The sequence below is a fragment of the Stenella coeruleoalba genome, assembly GCF_951394435.1.
Source record: "Stenella coeruleoalba genome assembly, chromosome: 2".
NCBI classification, from domain to species: Eukaryota; Metazoa; Chordata; class Mammalia; order Artiodactyla; family Delphinidae; genus Stenella; species Stenella coeruleoalba.
In genome coordinates, this window is record NC_137147.1 from 143,959,855 (window position 1) to 143,984,196 (window position 24,342).

General features: G+C 40.3%; 1 protein-coding gene across 3 annotated transcripts in view; it reads right to left on the reverse strand.

Annotated features, from left to right (window-relative positions):
- The window catches only part of APH1B (aph-1 homolog B, gamma-secretase subunit), a 111,192-nt gene that overhangs the window by 84,180 nt on the left and 2,670 nt on the right, over nt 1-24,342 (reverse strand). For all 3 annotated transcript variants that reach the window (XM_079912029.1, XM_079912027.1, XM_079912028.1), the window contains exons 3-6: nt 20,176-20,246; nt 19,237-19,359; nt 13,589-13,716; nt 675-869 (exon numbers count right to left, since the gene is read on the reverse strand). In XM_079912029.1, the coding sequence (XP_079768155.1) occupies nt 702-869; nt 13,589-13,716; nt 19,237-19,359; nt 20,176-20,246 (490 nt within the window). In that variant the 3' untranslated portion in view covers nt 675-701. The remainder of the gene's footprint in view (nt 1-674; nt 870-13,588; nt 13,717-19,236; nt 19,360-20,175; nt 20,247-24,342) is intronic.

Consider the following 24,342-nt stretch of genomic DNA (forward strand, 5'->3'; position numbering starts at 1 on the left):
CCTATGCTCAAAAATCTAATGTCATGTAATGCTTCAAACAAGCAAAATCGAGAATGAAAAAACTAGAGGAAAATACAGTCTATTAATCAATAGCTTACTTTGGTTAAATGATCATAGTTAGTCAGTGCAATGTATTATTATATTTAGAAGCACGGCCTACCATGTTCTCATAAAACAGGGTACCAGTGAAGGATGTGACAACAGTTCACAGAGATAATAGCCCTTTAGCCTTCTGTGACTTCAAAACTCGAAACGACAAAGGCTAACCAGGATTTGACCTTCAGATACTCACTTGCCCAAAGCAGGCTGAGTTAAGAGACAGCTAAACATCTGATTCTTATTCACTTACGGCATTCTCAGGAAGTTCCTGTTTGGACACCGATGGTTCTCAACCTGGCTGCACATCGGAGTCATCTGGGAAGTTTTAAAAAATCACCAAATGCCCAGACCAGTTAAATCTGGAGGGTGCAGTCCAGAAATCAGTATTCTTTATGTTTCCCCAGGTAGTTCTTTCTAATGTGCAGCCTGGCTGCACACCACGGATGAGTCCCTTTCAGAAAGCTGTTGCATGAAAGCCATGCTGTATCTAGATAGTTTGGTTTTTTCTAATTCCACCAGGAAAAGGGATTTTTAGAAAAAGGCACCACTGCGCTTCCTCTAAAGAGGCAGCTTACTGTTTGAGAAGCGCTGGTCCTTGGAGGTTATCTGGAGCGCTGGTTGAAGAGGAGGGAGTCCTTGTCTTGGCAAAGCAGGCAGAGTTTCAGGCTTCGGCAGCTGCCTCCAGAAACAAAGAAGGCCCAGATGCCCGTGAGCACCAGGATGATGTATGCCAACACCAGATCTAATCCAGAATAAGGACTTATGAAGGTCTGCAAGGGGAAGATAACAGCAAGCTTATTAAACATGTGGATTAACCAAAGGAAAAGGAAAATATGAAACACTTTCAACAGCTGAGGTGTGTTCCACCAAACATACGATGTATGTCATGCACCCACAAAGACACATAGGACTAACCTAGTCAACAGACACTAGCCCGTAAGTCTGTTTCTGTGTAAGTGAAATGGGACTGAGGTGAAGCTAAAATAACACCAGTAAGGCGCTCGTGACAGGCTCTGGCACAGGGTATCTGAGAATAGTCCTGATAACAATCAATGCCACATGGGGCAGAGTTAGTGTTGTCCCAGCTTCCCCAAGTCTTCCGTGTTGGTCTCCATGGCACACGCGGCACGTTGAGGGCAGCAGCAGGAAGGGCCATCGAGCGTGCCCGACGTGCTGTGCTGTGGACTTATCACCTGGGTCACACATTCCAGTTCCACGATGATAACCTGTGAGCTAAGGGCCCATTTCATAGAAGGACGATCTCAGATTTAAGGACTCGACAGGCTAGGCAGCTAGGAAAAGTGAAGCCAGATCTGGCTCCCAGAGTGAAAAGATGCTGGGTGTAGGAGAGCTTTTTTTTTTTTTTTTTGTAGGAGAGCTTTTGACTAGAGTGAGGCAGGGGGCATCTCTGTCTAGCTGAGGATGGGCAGGGAAGTGCCCAGGGCTGGTGAAGATGCAGGAAGGCTGAGACGTAGAGTTTATTTGCCTTGAGCAAAAGGACAGCTTTTTAGAGGTGGGAACTGTAACCCGGCCGCCAAGCTTCTCTTTGGGTCTGTGGAGAGAAAATACTGGGTTGGCCAAAGGTTCATTCGTTTTTTTTCCGTAAGATGGCTCTAGTAGCACTTAGTTGTCTTTAGCTTCATTCAAAACAATTTTGTTAGATTGTATGTGACAGCTGTCATATCAGCGTGCGTTTAAAAAAAGACTTATCAAAATTGGTGACTTTTTGTGTAGCCATTTTAATACTGAAGATGGAAGAAAAAAAGCAACATTTTCAGCATATTATGCTTTATTATTTCAAGAAAGGTAAAAACGCAACCGAAATGCAAAAAAAGATTTGTGCAGTGTATGGAAAAGGTGCTGTGACTGATCGAACGTGTCAAAAGTTGTGGGCAAAGTTTCTTTTTGGAGATTTCTCGCTGGACCATGCCCCACAGTTGGGTAGACCAGTTGAAGTCGATAGCAATGAAATCAAGACGTTAACTGACAACAATCAATTTTATACCACGCAGCAGATAGCTGACATACTCAAAATATCCAAATCAAGCACTGAAAATCATTTGCACCAGCTTGGTTATGTTAATCGCTTTCATGTTTGGGCTCCACATAAGTGAAAAAAACCTTCTTGACCGTAATTCCGCATGCGATTCTCTACTTAAACGTAATGAAAACGTCTCGTTTTTAAAACCAATTGTGATGGGCAGTGAAAAGTGGATACTGTACGACAGTGTGGAATGGAAGAGATCGTGGGGCAAGCAAAATGAACCACCACCAACCACACCAAAGGCTGGTCTTCATCCAAAGAAGGTGATGTGTAGATGGTGGGACTGGAAGGGAGTCCTTTATTACGAGCTCCTTCCGGAAAACCAAACGATTAATTCCAACAAGTACTGCTCCCAATTAGACCAACTGAAAGCAGCACTCAAAGAAAAGCGTCAGCAATGAGTCAACAGAAAAAGCATAATCTTCCATTAGGATAATGCAAGACAACATGTTTCTTTGATGACCAGGCAAAAAGCTGTTAAAGCTTGGCTGGGAAGTTCTGATTCTTCTGCTGTATTCACCACACATTGCAGCTTTGGATTTCCATTTATTTCGGTCTTCACAAAATTCTCTTAATGGATAAAATTTCAATTCCCTGGAAGACTATAAAAGGCACCTGGAGCAGTTCTTTGCTCAAAAAGATAATCAGTTTTAGGAAGACAGAATTATGAAGTTGCCTGAAAAATAGCAAAAGATAGTGGAACAGAACAGTGAACACGCTGTTCAATAAAGTTCTTGGTGAAAATGAAATATGTATCTTTTATTTTGACGTAAAAACCGAAGGAACTTTTTGACCAACCCAATATATTCAAATGGCAACCGTAGAAGGTAATCAGAAGGCAGACCTAATGAAATACCCAACAGAAGATAGATGTTACATAACCAGGGCCCAGTTTTTAACTATTTCTGTGTTAATTGGCTCTCAGAGTTAGCAAGAAAGTGAGACAAGTCCAGGTTACTTTAGTAAAAATCCTTAGTATTAAGGGAACGTGAGGGAACAGCATCTTTTTCAGCTGCACAACTGCTGAGGGTTCCAAAAGTTCATTTAAAAACTGCTGATGAGATGCCGCGAGGTACTAGTGAAGACCACAGTGCCTATCCTAATGGAGCTTATATACCAGTAAGGGAGACAAGTAATGAATGAAGAAACAAATAATTCCAAATTGTGATGAATGCTAGGACAGAATAACTACAACTGAGATGGTGCTAGCATAGGTAAGAACAAGGCGATCTACCTGGGGTGGGGGTGGGGGGTCAAGGAAGGCACTGAGGAATCAGCATTTAATCTGAGACTTACAGGAGGAGGAGAGAGCCAGCCTGGTGTAGACCAAGGGAGGGAACCAAAGGAGGGCAAAGAGTTCATTGCAGCTGAGAACCTGAGAGTTGATATAAATGATGTGTAGGGGGTTTCCCTGGTGGCGCAGTGGTTGAGAGTCCTCCTGCTGATGCAGGGGATGCGGGTTCGTGCCCCGGTCTGGGAAGATCCCACATGCCGCGGAACGGCTGGGCCCGTGAGCCATGGCCTCTGAGCCTGTGTGTTCGGAGCCTGTGCTCCACAACGGCTATGGTGAAAGCAGGGAGACTAGTTAGGAAGACTCTGCACTGAATGAGGAGAGTACAGGTTGGTGACTTAGTCCAGGGTGATGGTGGTAGAGATGGAGAGAGATGACAGGAACTGATGGGAGTTGCTGGTGGATGGAATGTGAGGGAAAGGGAGAGGCCAAGAATGACTTCCATGTTTCTGGCTCTAGGTAAATGGTGGTGCTATTTAATGAGATACAAAAAGACTTGAGGAAGACCAAGCTTAAAAGACTTGGAGTTAATAAGAACCTGCTGTATAAAAAAATAAAGCAGTCTTAGAAGGGTGGTTGAACAGAAGGCAAAATGTGCTAGAAGCATGAGAGAAGAAGCAGAGACAGAGTTTGCGGAGGCAACTCTTTGAGAAATTTTGCTGCAATGGGAACCAGAAAAAAAAGTCATAGCTCGAAGGAGAATAGGCAACAATGAAGAGTTTTATTTAAGATATGTCTATATGCTGGTGAAGAGAGGGACAGGCTGGTGATGTAGGAGAGAGGGCACAGTCAAAGGAGTAAAGTCCTTAAGTAGGAAGGAATTAGGTCTAAAGCCCAGGTGGAGGGACTGGCCTTTGACAGAAGAAAGGATACTTCCTGTGCTGGGCCAGGGTAAGGTGGGGAGATGGGTTCTTCTTAACAAACAAGAGGCTCTGACTGGGTCAGTTTGTCACCTCTGCCCAGCAGCGGCAGCAGGGGGAGTGCCTCCAAGGCACCTCACTGTCCTCACCCTCACCCTGCCTGCACATGCCCTTGGATTCAGGATACCAAGAGTGACAAGATAAGGTCCCATCACTGATGATCAAACTCTAATTAGAGAGGTAGATGTAAAAACTGTATCAAATAAAATAATGCTGGCCGGGGAGGGGGGTTATAACACAGCTATAAATAAGGGCTAGTGATACTGCTGAGTCAGAAATGTGCACCTTTTCCAGGGAGGCCTCACATGAAATGCTCAGGAGTTTTCCAAACTGACCTAGGTTAGCAGTCATTGCAGATAAAACAGCGCGAACAAAGGCACTCCCTGCTGGGGAGCCACACTGGATCAATTTAGATGGAGGGTATGGTGTGAACTATGGGGAGCAGCAAGAGTACGTTGTGCACCAGTAAAATCAGTAAGAGGCTTATGTCAAAGAAAGAAGTCTGGGTTTCACTCCACTGGCCTCTGCTACAGCTCATCGCTCTCTCCTCCCCAACACACCTGGCTTCAGGACACCTGGCTCCTGCTGCTCTTCTACTTCACTAAGTTGCTCCTTCTCAGTCTCCTTTGCTGGCTCCTCTTCTTGCCCCAACCTCAAGGCTGAAATGCCCCAGGCCTTAGTCCTTGGGCCTCTTCTCTTGTCTGCTGATACTTCTTGTACTCATCTCTTCGAGCCTGGATTTCTCTCCCAAACTCCAGACTTTTTCATCCAACTGCCTAACTGCCCTCTCCACTTGAATGTCCAATAGGCGCCCCCACGGTAACATGCCCAAGGAGAACTCCTGATCTCCCTCACAAGCTTCTCCATCCCAGCTGATGGCAACTCCATCCTTCTAGCTATCCAGGCCCAAAGCTCTGAAGACATCCTTGGCTCCTCTTCTTTCTCTCCCTTGCCTTATCCAGTCTGTCAGGAAATACTGTTGGTTCTACTTTCAGAAATATGTCCTGAATCTGAACATTTCTCATTATTTCCACTGCTATCTCACCCCAGTTATCACCACCCTTCTCTTGATGACTGTAATCTCTTCCCCCGTTACAGTCTACTCTGAACACAGCAGTCAAAACGATCCTTTCAAAACGTGATTCAAGTCATGTCCCTGTACTCAACACCCTACAATGACTCCCATTTCACTGAGAGTAAAAAGCTCAAGTCTTGCATTATCTAGATGTGCTTCTCATTTCCAACCTCTACTTCCATCCCCAACCTCAAATCTGTGACAGTATCTGCTACTAAATTCCCCAGGCTTACTGGTTCTGGTCACCCTCACTTCCATAACCGTGCCAAGCATGTTCTTTAGTCTTAGGACTTTGCCACTGGCTGTTTTAGTCTTGGATGCTATTTCTCCAGACAGCCACATGGCCAACTTGACTTTTTTGTTCAAATGTCACCTTCACAATGAAACCTACTTTTGACTACATAGTTCCAAAATTCAACATCCCCAGCCCACACAATCTGGAACCCTTTTAACCTGCTCTACTTTCCCTTTTTTCCCACAGCACCTATCAATTTTAATATACTATAAAACTTTTTATTATGTCTATTGCTTACTGCCTCTCTCTGCACTAGATGGTAAAGGCAGGGTCTTTGTTTTTTTCACTACATTGTTTTGTTCGCCTAGAACAGTGCCTGGAACATAGAAGGCTATTTGTCAAATGAATGAATGGCCAATTGGATCCATAAAAAGGATATTTCCTTTCTCTTGCAACTTCCTTTCTGTTTATTAAAGTGTACATAGTAGAAAATTTGGAACATGCCAAAACCCATAAAGAATAAAAGAATCCACCCAAAAATGACAGCTGTTAATATTTTAACGCACTCTCTCGCCAGTGGTTTTTCCATTAAGATTTGAATTTATGGTCCTGAACCAAGATGGCGGAGTAGAAGGACATGCTCCCACGCCCTCTTGCAAGAACACCAGAATCACAACTAGCTGCTGGACAATCATCGACAGGAAGACACTGGAACTCACCAAAAAAGATACCCCACATCCAAAGACAAAGGAGAAGCCACAATGAGATAGTAGGAGGGGCGCAATCACAGTAAAATCAAATCCCATAACTGGTGGGTGGGTGACTCACAGGCTGGAGAACACTTATACCACAGAAGTCCACCCACTGGAGTGAAGGTTCTGAGACCCACGTCAGGCTTCCCAACCTGGGGGTGCAGCAACAGGACGAGGAATTCCTAGAGAATCAGACTTTGAAAGCTAGTGGGATTTGACTGCAAGACTTCGACAGGACTGGGGGAAACAGAGACTCCACTCTTCGAGGGCACACACAAAGTAGTGTGCATATCGGGACCCAGAGGAAGGAGCAGTGACCCCATAGGAGACTGAACCAGACCTACCTGCTAGTGTTGCAGGGTCTCCTGCAGAGGTGGGGGGTGGCTGTGGCTCACCATGGGGACAAGGACACTGGCAAGCATAAGTTCCAGGAAGTACTCCTTGGCGTGAGCTCTCCTAGAGTCCGACATCAGCCCCACCAAAGAGTCCAGGTAGGCTCCAGTGTTGGGTTGCCTCAGGCCAAACAACCAACAGGGAGGGAACCCAGCTCCACCCAACAGCAGTCAAGCCAACTTAAGTTTTACTGAGCTCTGCCCACCAGAGCAACAGTCAGCTCTACCCACCACCAGTCCCTCCCATCAGGAAACTTGCACAAGCCTCTTAGACAGCCACATCCACCAGAGGGCAGACAGTAGAAGCAAGAAGAACTACAATCCTGCAGCCTGTGGAACAAAAACCACATTCACAGAAAGACAGACAAGATGAAAAGGCAGAGGGCTATGTACCAGATGAAGGAACAAGATAAATCCCCAGAAAAACAACTAAATGAAATGGAGATAGGCAACCTACCAGAAAAAGAATTCAGAATAATGACAGTGAAGATGATCCAGAACCTTGGAAAAAGAATGGAGGCAAAGATCGAGAAGATGCAAGAAATGTTTAACAAAGACCTAGAAGAATTAAAGAACAAACAAAACAGTGATGAACAATACAATAACTGAAATGAAAAATACACTAGAAGGAATCAATACCAGAATAACTGAGGCAGAAGAACAGATAAGTGACCTGGAAGACAGAATGGTGGAATTCACTGCCACAGAACAGAATAAAGAAAAAAGAATGAAAAGAAATGAAAACAGCCTAAGAGACCGCTGGGACAACATTAAACACAACAACATTCGCATTAGAGGGGTCCCAGAAGGAGAAGACAGAGAGAAAGGACCAGAGAAAATATTTGAAGAGATTATAGTTGAAAACTTAACTAACATGGGAAAGGAAATAGTCACCAAAGTCCAGAAGGCGCAGAGAGTCCCATACAGGAAAAACCCAAGGAGAAACACACCGAGACACATAGTAATCAAATTGGCAAAAATTAAAGACAAAGAAAAAGCAGCAAGGGAAAAACAACAAATAACATACAAGGGAACTCCAATAAGGTTAACAGCTGATTTCTCAGCAGAAACTCTACAAACCAGAAGGGAGTGGCATGATATACTTAAAGTGATGAAAGGGAAGAACCTACAACCAAGATTACTCTACCCAGCAAGGATCTCATTCAGATTTGATGAAGAAATCAAAAGCTTTACAGACAAGCAAAAGCTAAGAGAACTGAGCACCACCAAACCAGCTCTACAACAAATGCTAAAGGAACTTCTCTAAGTGAGAAACACAAGAGAAGAAAGGACCTACAAAAACAAACCGAAAACAATTAAGAAAATGGTCATAGGAACATACATATCGATAATTACCTTAAACGTGAATGGATTAAATGCTCCAACCAAAAGACAGAGACTCGCTGAATGGATACAAAAACAAGACCCATATATATGCTGTCTACAAGAGACCCACTTCAGACCTAGGGACACATACAGACTGAAAGTGAGGGGATGGAAAAAGACATTCCATGCAAATAGAAATCAAAAGAAAGCTGGAGTAGCAATACTCATATCAGATAAAATAGACTTTAAAACAAAGAATGTTACAAGAGACAAGGAAGGACACTACATAATGATCAAGGGATCAATCCAAGAAGAAGATATAACAATTATCAATACAGACGCACCCAACATAGAAGTACCTCAATACATAAGGCAACTGATAACAGCTATAAAAGAGGAAATCAACAGTAACACAATAAGAGTGGGGGACTTTAACACCTCACTTACACCAATGGACAGATCATCCACAATGAAAATAAATAAATAAACAGAAGCTTTAGATGACACAATAGACCAGATAGATTTAATTGATATTTACAGGACATTCCATCCAAAAACAGCAGATTACACTTTCTCCTCAAGTGCACACAGAACATTCTCCTGGATAGATCACATCTTAGGTCACAAATCAAGGCTCAGTAAATTTAAGAAAATTGAAATCATATCAAGCATCTTTTCTAATCATAATGCTATGAGATTAGAAATCAATTACAGGGGAAAAAACGTAAAAAACACAAACACATGGAGGCCAAACAATACGTTACTAAATAACCAAGAGATCACTGAAGAAATCAAAGAGGAAATCAAAAAATACCGAGAGAAATGACAATGAAAACACAACGATCCAAAACCTATGGGATGCAGCATAAGCAGTTCTAAGAGGGAAGTTTACAGCTACACAAGCCTACCTCAAGAAACAAGAAAAATCTCAAACAATCTAACCTTACACCTAAAGGAACTAGAGAAAGAAGAACAAACAAAACCCAAAGTTAGCAGAAGGAAAGAAATCATAAAGATCAGAGCAGAAATACATGAAATAGAAACAAACAATAGCAAAGATCAATAAAACTAAAAGCTGGTTCTTTGAGAAGATAAACAAAATTGATAAACCATTAAACAGACTCATCAAGACGGAGAGGATTCAAATCAATAAAATTAGAAATGAAAAAGGAGACGTTACAACAGACACCACAGAAATACAAAGCATCCTAAGAGACTACTACAAGCAACTCTATGCCAATAAAATGGACAACCTGGAAGAAATGGACAAATTCTTAGAAAGGTATAACCTTCCAAGACTGAACCAGGAAGAAATAGAAAATATGAACAAACCAGTCACAAATAATGAAATTGAAACCGTGATTAAAAATCTTCCAACAGGGCTTCCCTGGTGGTGCAGTGGTTGAGAGTCCGCCTGCTGATGCAGGGGACACGAGTTCGTGCCCCGGTCTGGGAAGATCCCACATGCCGCGGAGTGGCTGGGCCCGTGAGCCATGGCTGCTGAGCCTGTGCGTCCAGAGCCTGTGCTGCGCAATGGGAGAGGCCACAAAAGTGAGAGGCCTGCGTACCACAAAAAACAAAAACAAAAATCTTCCAACAAACAAAAGTCCAGGACCAGATGGCTTCACAGGTGAATTCTATCAAACATTTACAGAAGAGCTAACACCCATCCTTCTCAAACTCTTCCAAAAAATTACAGAGGAAGGAATACTTCCAAACTCATTCTATGAGGCCACCATGACCCTGATACCAAAACCAGACAAGGATACTACAAAAAAAGAAAATTACAGGCCAATATCACTGATGAATATAGATGCAAAAATCCTCAACAAAATACTAGCAAACAGAATCCAACATCACATTAAAAGGATCATACACCATGATCAAGTGGGATTTATCCCAGGGATGCAAGAATTCTTCAATAAACGCAGATCAATCAATATGATACACCATATTAACAAACTGAAGAATAAAAACCATATGATCATCTCAATAGATGCAGAAAAAGCTTTTGACAAAATTCAACACCGATTTATGATAAAAACTCTCCAGAAAGTGGGCAGAGGGAACCTACCTCAACATAATAAAGGCCATATACAAGAAGCCCACAGCAAACATCATTCTCAATGGTGAAAAACTGAAAGCATTTCCTCTAAGATCAGGAGCAAGACAAGGATGTCCACTCTCACCACTATTATTCAACACAGTTTTGGAAGTCCTAGCCACAGCAATCAGAGAAGAAAAAGAAGTAAAATGAATACAAATTGGAAAAGAAGAAGTAAAACTGTCACTGTTTGCAGATGACATGATACTATACGTAGAGAATCCTAAAGATGCCACCAGAAAACTACTAGAGCTAATCAATAAATTTGGTAAAGTTGCAGGATACAAAATTAATGCACAGAAATCTCTGGCATTCCTATACACTAATGATGAAAAATCTGAAAGAGAAATTAAGGAAACACTCCCATTTACCACTGCAACAAAAAGAATAAAATACCTAGGAATAAACCTACCTAGGGAGACAAAAGACCTGTATGCAGAAAACTACAAGACACTGATGAAAGAAATTAAAGATGATACCAACAGATGGAGAGATATACCATGTTCTTGGATTGGAAGAATCAATACTGTGAAAATGACTATACTACCCAAAGCAATCTACAGATTCCACGCAATCCCTATCAAATTACCAATGGCATTTTTTATGGAACTAGAACAAAAAATCATAAAATTTGTATGGAGACACAAAAGACCCCAAATAGCCAAAGCGGTCTTGAGGGAAAAAACGGAGCTGGAGGAATCAGACTCCCTGACTTCAGACTATACTACAAAGCTACAGTAATCAAGGCAATATGGTACTGGCACAAAAACAGAAACATAGATCAATGGAACAAGATAGAAAGCCCAGAGGTAAACCCAAGCACCTATGGTCAACTAATCTATGACAAAGAAGGCAAGGATACACAATGGAGAAAAGACAGTCTCTTCAATAAGTGGTGCTGGAAAAACTGGACAGCTACATGTAAAAGAATGAAATTAGAACACTCCCTAACACCATACACAAAAATAAACTCAAAATGGATTAGAGACCTAAATTAAGACCAGACACTATAAAATTCTTAGAGGAAAACATAGGAAGAACACTCTTTGACATAAATCACAGCAAGATCTTTTTTGATCACCTCCTGGAGTAATGGAAATAAAAAGAAAAATAAACAAATGGGACCTAATGAAACTTCAAAGCTTTTGCACAGCAAAGGAAACCATAAGCAAGACGAAAAGACAATGCTTAAAATGGGAGAAAGTATTTGCAAATGAATCAACAGACAAAGGATTAATCTCCAAAATATATAAACACCTCATGCAGCTCAATATTAAAAAAACAAACAACCCAATCCAAAAATGGGCAGAAGACCTAAATAGACATTTCTCCAAAGAAGACATACAGATGGACAAGAAGCACATGAAAAGCTACTCAACATTACTAATTATTAGAGAAATGCAAATCAAAACTACAATGAGGTACCACCTCACACCAGTTAGAATGGGCGTCATCAGAAAATCTATAAATAACAAATGCTGGAGAGGGTGTGGAGAAAAGGGAACCCTCTTGCACTGTTGGTGGGAATGTAAATTGATACAGCCACTATGGAGAACAGTATGGAGGTTCCTGAGAAAACTAAAAATAGGGCTTCCCTGGTGGTACAGTGGTTGAGAGTCCGCCTGCCAATGCAGGGGACATGGGCTCGTGCCCCGGTCCGGGAGGATCCCACATGCCGCGGAGCAGCTGGGCCCGTGAGCCATGGCCGCTGAGGCTGCGCATCTGGAGCCTGTGCTCCGCAATGGAAGAGGCCACAACAATGAGAGGCCCGCGTACTCCCCCAAAAAAAACCTAAAAATAGAATTACCATATGATCCAGCAATCTCACTACTGGAATATACGCTGAGAAAACCATAATTCAAAAAGACATATGCACCCCAATGTTCACTGCAGCACTATATACAATAGCCAGGTCATGGAAGCAACCTAAATGCCCATCGACAGACGAATGGATAAAGAAGATGTGGTACATATATACAATGGAATATTAGCCATAAAACGGAACGAAACTGGGTCATTTGTTGAGACGTGGATGGAACTAGAGACTGTCATACAGAGTGAAGTAAGTCAGAAAGAGAACAACAAATATAGTATATTAACACATATATGTAGAACCTAGAAAAATGGTACAGATGAACCAGTTTGCAGGGCAGAAATTGAGACACACATGTAGAGAACAAACGTATGCACACCAAGGGGGGAAAGCAGCGGCGGGTGGGAGTGGTGGTGATGAATTGGGAGACTGGGGTTCACATGTACACACTGATGTGCATAAAATGGATGACTTATAAGAACCTGCTGTATAAAAAATATATAAAATAAAATTTAAAAATTAAGAAAAAGAAAGATTTGACTTTACATAGCTGCCGTCATATTAAGGGTAACTTTAGTATCCTGTATGACTGAAAGGTTTTAGGTAAGAAAGGCAATGAGATTGTTTTTTAGATGGAACAGAGAACAAGAAGCCCAGTATAAGAAAACCTGATATGAACTCTAAATGGATGGAGAGGAGAGACACATGAGGCAGGACACCATCAGAAGGAAGCTTTTCAATACTGTAGGTGAGAAATGATAAAGGTCTGGACAAAGCAGTGGCTGGGATAATTCTGATGTAAGTATATGACACGTTACAATTAAACTAAGACCAAACCATTAAACAGTGCTTAAACAATACATCTAGTCAAGTATTCTTTTTAAATTACTTTTGAAAACTGGGATTATAATGTCAGTGAGGAGAGAGTAAGGTGGGTACTCTTGACATTCATCAGAATGCATAAAAATAGTACAACCCTTGTACAGAGTATTTTAGCAATTTGCATCAAGGGCTTTAAAAATATTCACATCATTTGACTTCAAAAATCAATTCCTTGGAATGTAAACAATGAATTGAAAAAGTTTCACATACAAAGTTGTCCCAGACAGCATTATAATAACCAAAAGTAGAAAAACAAGTTATCAATCAGTTAAGCAAACTATAACTTTATGTAATGATCTAAAGCCACTAAAACTTAAATATTAAAAGGATTTATAATAACATGGAAATTTTTTAAGATGTGTTACATAACATAAGCATAATGCAAGCCTATTTCAGTTTGACTCTACCCATTAAAAGAAAGACACATACCAAAATAAGACACCAAAAAACTTTTATGAGATCAACCAACAAATTGTTATCTTTCTATGGTAAGAAAGATGATTTATCTATCATTCATTCATTCATTCTTTTAACTGACTTTTCTGAATTTCCTCATTTTCCTATGAGCATGTATTTCATTCAAAGTGGAATCTACCACTTTAGATATGCAGACTTGAGCTCCAAAAACCGGTTTGAGCACGGTAGCAATACTCACCAGGGCTGACACCAGTAGATGGGTCAGAAGAACTACAAGCAGGGTGTACCACTTTTTCTTCTCACAGCCATCAAAAAACACAATGCCCCAGAACATGTGCAGCAATATGATCACCAGCGTCATGAAAGCTGAAAGACAGGCAACCATTAGTGCCCAGTCACAGGATAACAAACCCCAAAGCCCACTAAACACCTAGTCCTGGGACAACGCTCTTGGGGTACACCACATTACTGCGAGGGTTCAACCCTATCTGACAGAAGTGGGACCCTGACACATATTTGCTTGAATAGTAACTCTGAGAGCAACATTCCTGAACCAGGGGGCCAACTCTGAAACAGCTTCTCATCTAGAACATGAATTTGTGAAAACAAAAAGTCAACTTGGATCTGGCTTTCAAGGAGTTTCTCTTAGGAATGCAATAAGACTACTGTGATATCTAATCAACTTTTCTCCAAATTAGCCTTCTGCACTAATTGCGAAACTCCCACCCTCCCCCGACACCACGCCACACAGCATATAGGATCCTAGTTGCCTGACCAGGGATCAAACCAGCACACCTTCAACCCCACATTGGAAACTTGAAGTCTTAACCAATGGACTGCCAGGGAGGTCCCTGAGAAACTTTTCTCAATTAAAAGAAGTGTCTTCGAGCTTCCCTGGTGGCACAGTGGTTGAGAATCTGCCTGCCAATGCAGGGGACAGGGGTTCGAGCCCTGGTCTGGGAAGATCCCACATGCCGTGGAACAACTGGGCCCGTGAGCCACAATTACTGAGTCTGCGCGTCTGGAGCCTGTGCTCCGCAACAAGAGAGGCCGCGATAGTGAGAGGCCCGCGCACCGCGATTTAGAGTGGCCCCTGCTTGCCACAACTAGAGAAAGCCCTCGCACAGAAACAAAGACCCAACACAGCCATAAATATATTAATTAATTAATTTTAAGAAAAGGAGTGTCTTCAATTTAAACAAGTCTTCTCATTAAAGTGAAGTTTCTCCTTGGATTTTTTTTTAAGGACAATGGAAGACAAAAATATAAGAAATTGCAGTAATTATCCAAGATTCTTTTTTTTAACATCTTTATTGGAGTATAATTGCTTTACAATCATGTGTTAGTTTCTGCTTTATAACAAAGTGAATCAGGTACACATATACATATGTCCCCATATCTCCTCCCTCTTGCGTCTCCCTCCCACCCTCCCTATCCCACCCCTCTAGGTGGTCACAAAGCACCGAGCTGATCTCCCTGAGCTATGTGGCTGCTTCCCACTAGCTATCCGTTCTACATTTGGTAGTGTATATATGTCCATGACACTCTCTCACTTCATCCCAGCTTATCCTTCCCTCTCCCCGTGTCCTCAAGTCCATTCTTTACGTCTGCGTCTTTATTCCTGTCCTGCCCCTAGGTTCTTCAGAACCATTTTTTTTTTAACTCACTACGCATAATTCAATTTCGTTTCTTTTTTTAAATTAATTAATTTTACTTTTGGCTGTGTTGGGTCTTCGTTTCTGTGCTAGAGCTTTCTCTAGTTGCGGCAAGCGGGGGCCACTCTTCATCGCGGTGCGCGGGCCTCTCACTATCGCGGCCTCTCTTGTTGCGTAGCACAGGCTCCAGATGCACAGGCTCAGTAATTGTGGCTCACGGGCCTAGTTGCTCCGTAGCATGTAGGATCTTCCCAAACCAGGGCTCGAACCCGTGTCCCCTGCATTGGCAGGCAGATTTTCAACCACTGCGCCACCAGGGAAGCCCCCTCAATTTCGTTTCTTTTTATGGCTGAGTAATATTCTATTGTATATATGTGCCACATCTTCTTTAGCCATTCATCTGTCGACGGACACTTAGGTTGCTTCCATGTCCTGGCTATTGTAAAGAGTGCTGAAGTGAACATTGTGGTATATGGTTCTTTTTGAATTCTGGTTTTCTCAGGGTATATGCCCAGTAGTGGGACTGCTGGGTCGTGCAGTAGTTCTATTTTTAGTTTTTTAAGGAACCTCCATACTGTTCTCCATAGTAGCTGTATCAATTTACGTTCCCACCAACAGTGCAGGAGGGTTCCCTTTTCTCCACACCCTCTCCAGGATTTTTTGTTTGTAGATTTTTTTTTTTTTTTTTTTTTTGCGTTAAGCGGGCCTCTCACTGTTGTGGCCTCTCCCGTTGCAGAGCACAGGCTCTGGACTCACAGGCTCAGCAGCCATGGCTCACGGGCCCAGCCGCTCTGCGGTATGTGGGATCTTCCCGGACTGGGGCATGAACCCGCGGCCCCTACATCGGCAGGCGGACTCTCAACCACTGCGCCACCAGGGAAGCCCTGTTTGTAGATTTTTTGATGATGGCCATTCTGACTGGTGTGAGGTGATACCTCATTGTAGTTTTGATTTGCATTTCTCTAATGATTAGTGATGTTGAGCATCCTTCCACGTGTTTGTTGGCAATCTGTATATCTTCTTTGAAGAAATGTCTGCTTAGGTCTTCTGCTCATTTTTTATCCAAGATTCTTAAGCAACTGAAACTGAACTTGATCGGCGCACACACAGGTTTTTCTATGGAATACTGCATGTGTGCATGCATGATCAATTAATTTCAAATGTGGTAAGTACTACAAAGGAGAAGTACAATACCACCCGAGGGGGTTACAGCTTTTTTGTGCACTCATGGCTCTTCCTCATCATAGTATTTATCACACTTTGTTGTAATCAGCTGTTTGTCTTTATTCCCTCTATGAGTGGAACATATAAACATTAACTCGGCTGTTAAATAAAAATACTTAATTATTTGTGGAATGAGTGATTAAATGATCAAATGGACTTGCCCAAAATACTAAATTAATGAGCCAGGGTAAGACTTGAAATTAAGACTCCAATTCCTATACCTTGCCTATATACAGAATAACCAAGATATGGTAATGATTCTAATAAAAGTTAACGTTAGCCTACTACACAACTACAAAAAAAATAATTAACTTATGATACATTTAGTTTGTAAACTATGCTGACTTGTCACATGAAAACCTATGTACATACAGGTATCATATATTGTACATCTTGTCCTAACATAGACATACTAATTATACCCCATATTCCTGATTATTACTTAGGCATTTATAATGGAGTATGTTAAACTATTTAACTGAAAAATTTAAAAGGAGCTCATGCCTAAATACATGGTAACAGCAGCAGTTACAAATAATATATGCAATAAACGCAGATACATGCAAATTTGGGGTTATTATTTTTAAACGCAATAAGTAGTTTCTTAAATGCTTAATTCAAAGGTTATGCTCCAAAGAATGACGTTACAACAAATAAACTCTAGCACATGATAAAGTAACAGCTATTCTTGACTCTATAGGTATACATCCACAGCATGGTCAGCCTGCCGTCCTAACTCAGCTAAAGATATTAAAACACTTTATTTTCTTTGAATTTATAGAAATCACAAATACAATCCCCAAATTGCTAGCACATTTTTTACTTTCTTCCAAAAGAATCATTTTAAGCCAATCTTATGAAAACAGCCTAGTTCACAAAAGGGAATTAGCGCCATCTAGTGACAGAATCTGGTAGAAAAATAAGTTCCATTAGGAGACTGCTACTTGAGAGCCAAAAAAAAAAAAAAAAGCTTATGTAGCAGTCTAATAGACTGATTTAAGAAAATATAGAAAACTGCAGCAGTAACACCCCCTCCTGGGTATGTTTTATTAACTTATATTGGATGCTAACAGATTTTAGCATTAATATTACAGTTGTTCTAAAAATGTAATACTCATTATTATGTTCATTTTTTAAGACTGTCAGAAATATTCTAATTATGGAATGTTTAAAAGGAAGATAATTTGCTATGTTGGGGGCGCAACTAAATAAGTAGGACCCATCCCATTGACATACTTTCCTGTCCTCTAACTTGCCGCCGGACGTGAAGGGCCCTGAGTAACTTGTAGGCCTTGAAAAGCCCTTATACATTTTTGTACAGGGACGAGTCATTTGGGGGGCTGTATACAGGATGGATTCCCATGGAAAATGTGTTGAGGAAGGACTAACTGGGTGGGAGTTAATGGTAGTAATCTAGACAGGAGATACCAAGGTCTGAACTGAAATGATGAACAAGGGTCCACTGGGTTTGGGGACCACTATAACGTGCAGCATGTCTCTCAATTCTTTACTGCAGCAATTTGTTTTTTTAATTTGGTCATACCTCCTTATATCTTTTCTATTATTATGTTAAACTGCACTGAAACGCTTAATCACTTTTTTGGTCTTATTCTCTCTACAAGATGATAAGCTCCTTGAAGACAGAAATTACTTTAGTAAAGATGATAAATTTTTTTTTGAAAGGATTCTATTTATTCTTAATAAGATGATAAATTAATGATTTAATTAAAAGAATCTGTGCATAGGATCACTTACTTCAACAATACAACTTGTGAAGACAAAAAAATACAGTGGGGTTTTTAAAAACTATTTTTTAAAAGATTCTTCTTGTGTAATTTAGGAGAGAGCTTATATTAATTATGTATATTACCAACTCTCAAATGTGTGACCACTGCATCATGGGGACAATTTTCATCTGGTGGATGAAAAGCGGTTTGAAATGGGTTGGTCCTTTTACCTGCATCTTTGGATAAAGGTCAACTCATCTATTATTTTTTTCCTCTCAATTTCTTTTTTTTAAAGAATATAGTACAATTTATTTTTAAATGTTCAAAAGCAAGAAAACTAAATTTTCTTCAGATACACACATGAAGGTAAAACTTGCAGTAAAACATCGATACATGTTAAAAACCTAACTTTCAGACCTGGCTAACCCAGGGACTTAATAACACAAAATCAGGGCAACAGTTACCTGTAGGGGAGGAGTGAGGAGGAACAAGGGACTCTAAGCTCCTGCTGGTGTCCCAGTTCTTAAGGAACAGGGAATATGGATTGTTACAGTTAAAATTAAATATATATACATATATATGTGTTTAAATATACGTTTTTAGATATATGACATTACCTCACATTAACATTTTTTTTTTTTTTGCGGTACGCGGGCCTCTCACTGTTGTGGCCTCTCCCATTGCAGAGCACAGGCTCCGGACACACAGGCTCAGAGGCCATGGCTCATGGGCCCAGCCACTCCGCAGCATGTGGGATCTTCCCGGACCGGGGCACAAACCCGTGTCCCCTGCATCGGCAGGCGGACTCCCAACCACTGAGCCACCAGGGAAGCCCATACCTCACATTAAATAAGAACTATTTTCTCTCCTCTCAATTTCAAGATTAAATTATACTTCCCACTCCAAAAAGCGGCCAAGATGACAAATGAACTAAAGATTAGGGCTACAGTGAAGAAAAATAAAAACTAATAAAAACAAAAACAAAAAAAGCATATAGCCTATAAAAATTCCCTTACAATATATCAGCTATACAGCAACACTGTTAGTATAGTAACAGAAAAATAAATTTTATGCAAGCTTAGTTCCACTCTAAAATTCTACAATACTCTAACTGTAATTTTTATTTTCCTAGGTCCTTTCCATCACAGTGCCTAACAGTATCTTGCCTTTAGAAGATATAACATGAATTTCTATTCACTTCATTTCCTAAGCCAGGGAACTCCACTAAGCATGATCATTTAGATCATAAATCTGAACATTCACAGCTACCAGACACATACCTGAATTCAGGAAGAACTGGGGAGGGTCTCCATGAATGCCCACTGTGCCCGGTCCCAAGGAGTCAGACAGGGTATTTACAAAGGAGAATACTCCACTCATGATTCCAAAGCCCAAGCCAGAAACTAAAGAGGAAGGAAAACACTGTTAAACCTTACTCATGCTGTGATTTCTCTTCAAATCAAATTCCCAAGGACTAGGGAACACTATCTTGCTGAAGGAAAAAGGGTGCACATGCTGTTAGAGAAGCAGTAGAAAGCTGGCTCAGAAAAGGCAAGCGCTTGGCTAAATGATGAACCGAGAGAGAACTGGGGAGGAAAGAGGAAAGGAAATGGTCAGTGAAATGTAGCAGAGAAATGAAAAAAGAAAGAAAGAGATCCAGAAAGGCTCCAAAGGGATAGGCGAGACAGAAGGATACGATACTGTAGCTCTGACTTTAATTCATGACAACAGAATCTGTAGAATTAAGTTTGATGGAACTGAGCTTGAGAGGTGACTGTGTTGTAAAGAGGGATCCCTGGGTCAATCTGGGTGACTCAATTTAGGGACCCGGATCCAACCTTTAAACCATAATTCTGAAAGAAAAATACAAAGAGGTATAACTGTCTTAATATAAAGAGTCCTCTCAGTACAAAGTCATGGAAACAACCCAAAGAAGGTAACAATAACATCACTTAGAAATTGTTAACTAGAGTGTATACATGTTAAAAAACCTAACTGTCAAATCTGGTTAGTATTTAATGGAGACACAGATAAGGGTCACCTGCAATCACTTTTCTTTACATAAGGGCCCTGGAAAGCTAGAAAAATAAACAATGTACACCAATAGGCCAATGTGGTAGTAAAATACTACCTGAAACCGACAAAGATTTAAAAGATAAAAATGGCTTTTATGTCAAGTCTGATCTTTTATCTTACGACGCTATGCAGTTCTAACTTACCATAAGCCAGCAATCGCATAGAGGGTGCTTTCTCACCTGGGTTTATACTCTTCAAACCCTCACTGGATTTTCTAAAATAAAACCACACAGATAATTTTTTTAGGTAGTATATCAGAAAAACACATAAGATATTTTAAAATCCAGATACTTAATGAGGTTTTTGATCACATTATACTCTAAATCTAAAATCCATTTAAACGAACACAGCAAGTTTTCAATTAACTAAAGTCAACCAAAATTTCCAACCAACTTTTGCCTATATCTGACATTCACAAAGAGGAGGAAAAATAAGAAGAATATAAGTAAACAAGCCATCAGGGATTGAGTTTAATGATACAAAAAAAAAGCAATACTTATGACTAAGTTTAGCAAGCATTTAATTCAACATCTTATGGCATCTACCACTCTGAATTTTTCCTCTTCCCAAAGTACTATATCTCCTATTCCATTTCTTTGGTACTTTGTTGTATTTCCGCCTGGGTTAGACTTATTCTGCCACTCTCCCTTCTACCTTCCACTCCATAGAACGTTAAGTGGTACTCTCTCTTCAAAGTCTAGTTCATTCAACAATTGCTCAAAGAAGCCACCTTTACCAGTGATTGATAATTATTCATCCCATCTCTCCTTACTCTTAAACCCTACAACACTGACAGTGTGAACTCTCATATGGATACCTAATCAAATGGTCTTCTGATTCGAAAACATTATTTGTTTCATAACCCCAGTCAGGCCTCAGGGGAGAAGTAATCAGGGGAGAATAAAATGCTACCCTCAGAAAAGAAGATAAATGAATACCTGAATGAAACATTAGACTACTGCTCAATAAGAAATGATCTTCAGAGTGATCATATCCATGCTTCTGTCGTGGACAATTTGCAAACTGACCATGAGCCCCTGCACCCCACACAAATGCGTGAGGACTGCGGCAGGCCGGCTCCACTCTTGTCACTATTGCTACCCTTTGTTGGCTAGAAAGTCTGCAACAACAATCCTGACACAAAGGATATTTAAATTATATTTAAAGTATATTTATTAAAGCAATAAAGGAACCAAACATTTTACAAGAATTTTTCAACAAGTGCTGAAACAAAAATGAGTTCGGTTGACTCTAAGAGTAGAAAATTAACCAGAACATGGAAATTATATTATGGGTATTGTGTTAATTAAATTTTAAGGTATGTATATTCACTACAGTGAGCCTATCTCATGACATAAATATAAATATTGACTACATTAAGGCAATACAGAATTCAACCAAAATAGTAATAAGCATAAAGAAGAAGGTCTTTGGGACTTCCCTGGCGGTCCAGTGGTTAAGACTCCACACTTCCAATGCAGGGGGCACAGATTCAATCCCTGGTAGGGGAACTAAGATCCCCGATGCGGCCAAAAAAAAAAAAAAAGGTCTTTTTCTTTTCTAGACTCAAAAGAAACAATTGCCAATCCAGTGCTCTCCATTTGGAAGCATCATTTGGTAGCAGGGACATGAGCCAAAATTTAAGTGACCGTCATCTTCTTTCTCTGGAGCAGTAACCACCTGAAATGTTCAATTTTCCTAAATAAACTTACCTGTCACAGGAATGTGGTTAAAGGCTAATGAATGCTTAAAGACCTATACAATAGCAATAACTTCCATCAACAAACAGATATAATGGTATAATAGAATCAATAAATTTTGGAGGATTTCTGTTTTATATAAATTGCTCAGCAATGAATAAAAGATTTTTGCTATTTAGTATAACAAAGTACTGCTATCACAAATATATTAAAGATATAAATTTAAGGTCTAGGGTCAACATTAGGAAGTGAAAAAGTACAAAACACCATCAGTTTCCGTGTTCCTGACGGATACATCACACAACTGATGATGTAAGTGACAGTGATTTTTTGTATGTGTGTGTGACGGTGATTTTAATCTGACCATTTTACTGAAGTGGAAAATTCTTTGTTTGCGTTTATTATTGTTTCCAAGAACAAAAAACTCAATTTTTTAAATATAAACTTTGAAAAACAAATGATAAATCATACCAGCTTTCTTGTTTGTTCTGATTCACTTTATATGTGTGTGTAAGAGAGGGAAAGTACCAAGGAATATGCATATAAAGTAAAAACACCATTTTAGAAAATTTTTAAAATAGACATGTCTTTTAAGACATTATAGCAATGATTATCTTATTATTTTTCTATAAATGATTTTCTCAAATTACCAAATATTTATGGTATCAGCATTATAAGACAATTGAACTAAATTACAAAAGCTTTAATCCAAGCCAAAAAGTTCTTATGTATGTTTTAGGCAATGTGCAGGACCATAACTTGGATTTTTCTTTTTCCTTCTGAATAACGTAGAAAGGGCTATCACGTGTGGCCATATGTCAATTTCTCACAGTGCAATTCTTTGCTAGGCTGAAAGTGACAATTCATTCATTCAAGATGAAGTACTGGTCCTAAGACCTAAGCCATGAAATAAATTTATATTGGACTACAATGATAAATACTTTGATTCAATTCCATATATGTAGAAAAACTGGTGCAAGCTCTCCACATTTTAATCTTGGCACCAAATTCAGATAGTGAAAATTTGATTGAGGCAGTACTTTAAACTTAAAAGTTCAAAACCTACTTTGGCAGTGGAGATAGTTAAAATATTGATTAAACTGAAGTTCCTATATCTGAATGTAGTAAAGCCTAAGACAGCAACTTAAATGCATCTATATAAATGTTAGTCATTAATAAAGTATCATAATAATTCTCAAACTTGTTTTAACATGTAACTACATAACATCCAACATTTCTAAAATGTGCTAGGAAAACACTGTACCATATTCCAAAGGTTTATAGCAGATGCATTTTGTAAAGGCACCTGTTAATACAGGTTTGTCCTATTATTTGTTTGCAAATCTCCAAAGGTCCTTTCAGAGGAGCAAACATGGTTTCCCCAGAAGGCCAAAGAGGCTTCTGTGAATTTCCTGGCATGAGAGCCTGCAGACTGACAGCCATAATTCCTTCTGCATGTGGCCCTATGCCCTCACTGCCCTATTAAAAATGGCAGCTCTGGGACTTCCCTGGCAGTCCAGTGGTTAAGACTCCAAGAGGCGCAGGTTCGATCCCTGGTCGGGGAACTAAGATCCCACATGCCTCTCGGCACAGCCAAAAAAAAAAAAAAAAAAAAACAGGCAACCCATGGGGAATTCCCAGGTGGTCCAGTGGTTAGTACTCCATGTTTTTCACTGCCCAAGGCGCAGGTTCAGTCCCTGGTGGAGGAACTAAGATCCCACAAGACACACAGCCGTGGCCAAAAAAAAAGGCAACCCATGTTCAGCTTGTAGTCCTTTGGAACCTTAGGTTAGTGCCAATAAAGGGTTGCTTTTCAGGTGGAAACCGTGAAGAAACACAATAGTGAAGAACAGCAGATACCCATTTAGCCACTCTAGGTAAGTGAGGTTTTAGAACCTCAAGTCCTAAGGGGTTATTAAAGTCACGTCCTGATCTATGAAAAACTACTGAAATTAGTAAATGCAAAACCAACATGAGCCAGTGATGTTGGAGACAGGAAAATCCAGTCCAACCCAAGGCTGAGTTAAGAGAACAGTGCCCTGTCAAGGGTGGGAAGGACCCTGCTCTCTGCACTGCTTTGACCACAGCAGGGTACTGTGCTGGGTTCCAGGCACAGGTAAATCCCAGGCACCAACAAAAAGGGGTGTCCACTGACACAAAAGAACAGAGATGGGAAAAGGTCTGGAAGCCACATCCATGTCTCCTGAGGGCCAGCTGAAGAAATGAGGAATGTTTAGCCTTGAAAGAGACAAGATGACAACCGTGTGACAGAGACTGCATTTCCCTGTGCAAGGCAGAGGTCAGAAAGAAGGAGATTTTTATTACCTTAATATATTCTACAGTTAAAATTAAATTTTGGAATAGTAGTAACTGCTGCATACCAGAAACATTCAACCACATCTGAATGTCCATCTGTTAAGGGTATTGTATTACCATGGAACCTGAAATGTTATGTTTTTTATTTGTTGTTCTTTAATACTTCCAGGAACTAATGGAAATTTCGTTTTTAAACTTTTTCTCAGATATGACTTTTGCTTCTAAGCACCGGCTTCCTGGTTTTCTACTCGGGATTTAAATTGCTTTGTTATTAAATTTCAATATCTGTTATTA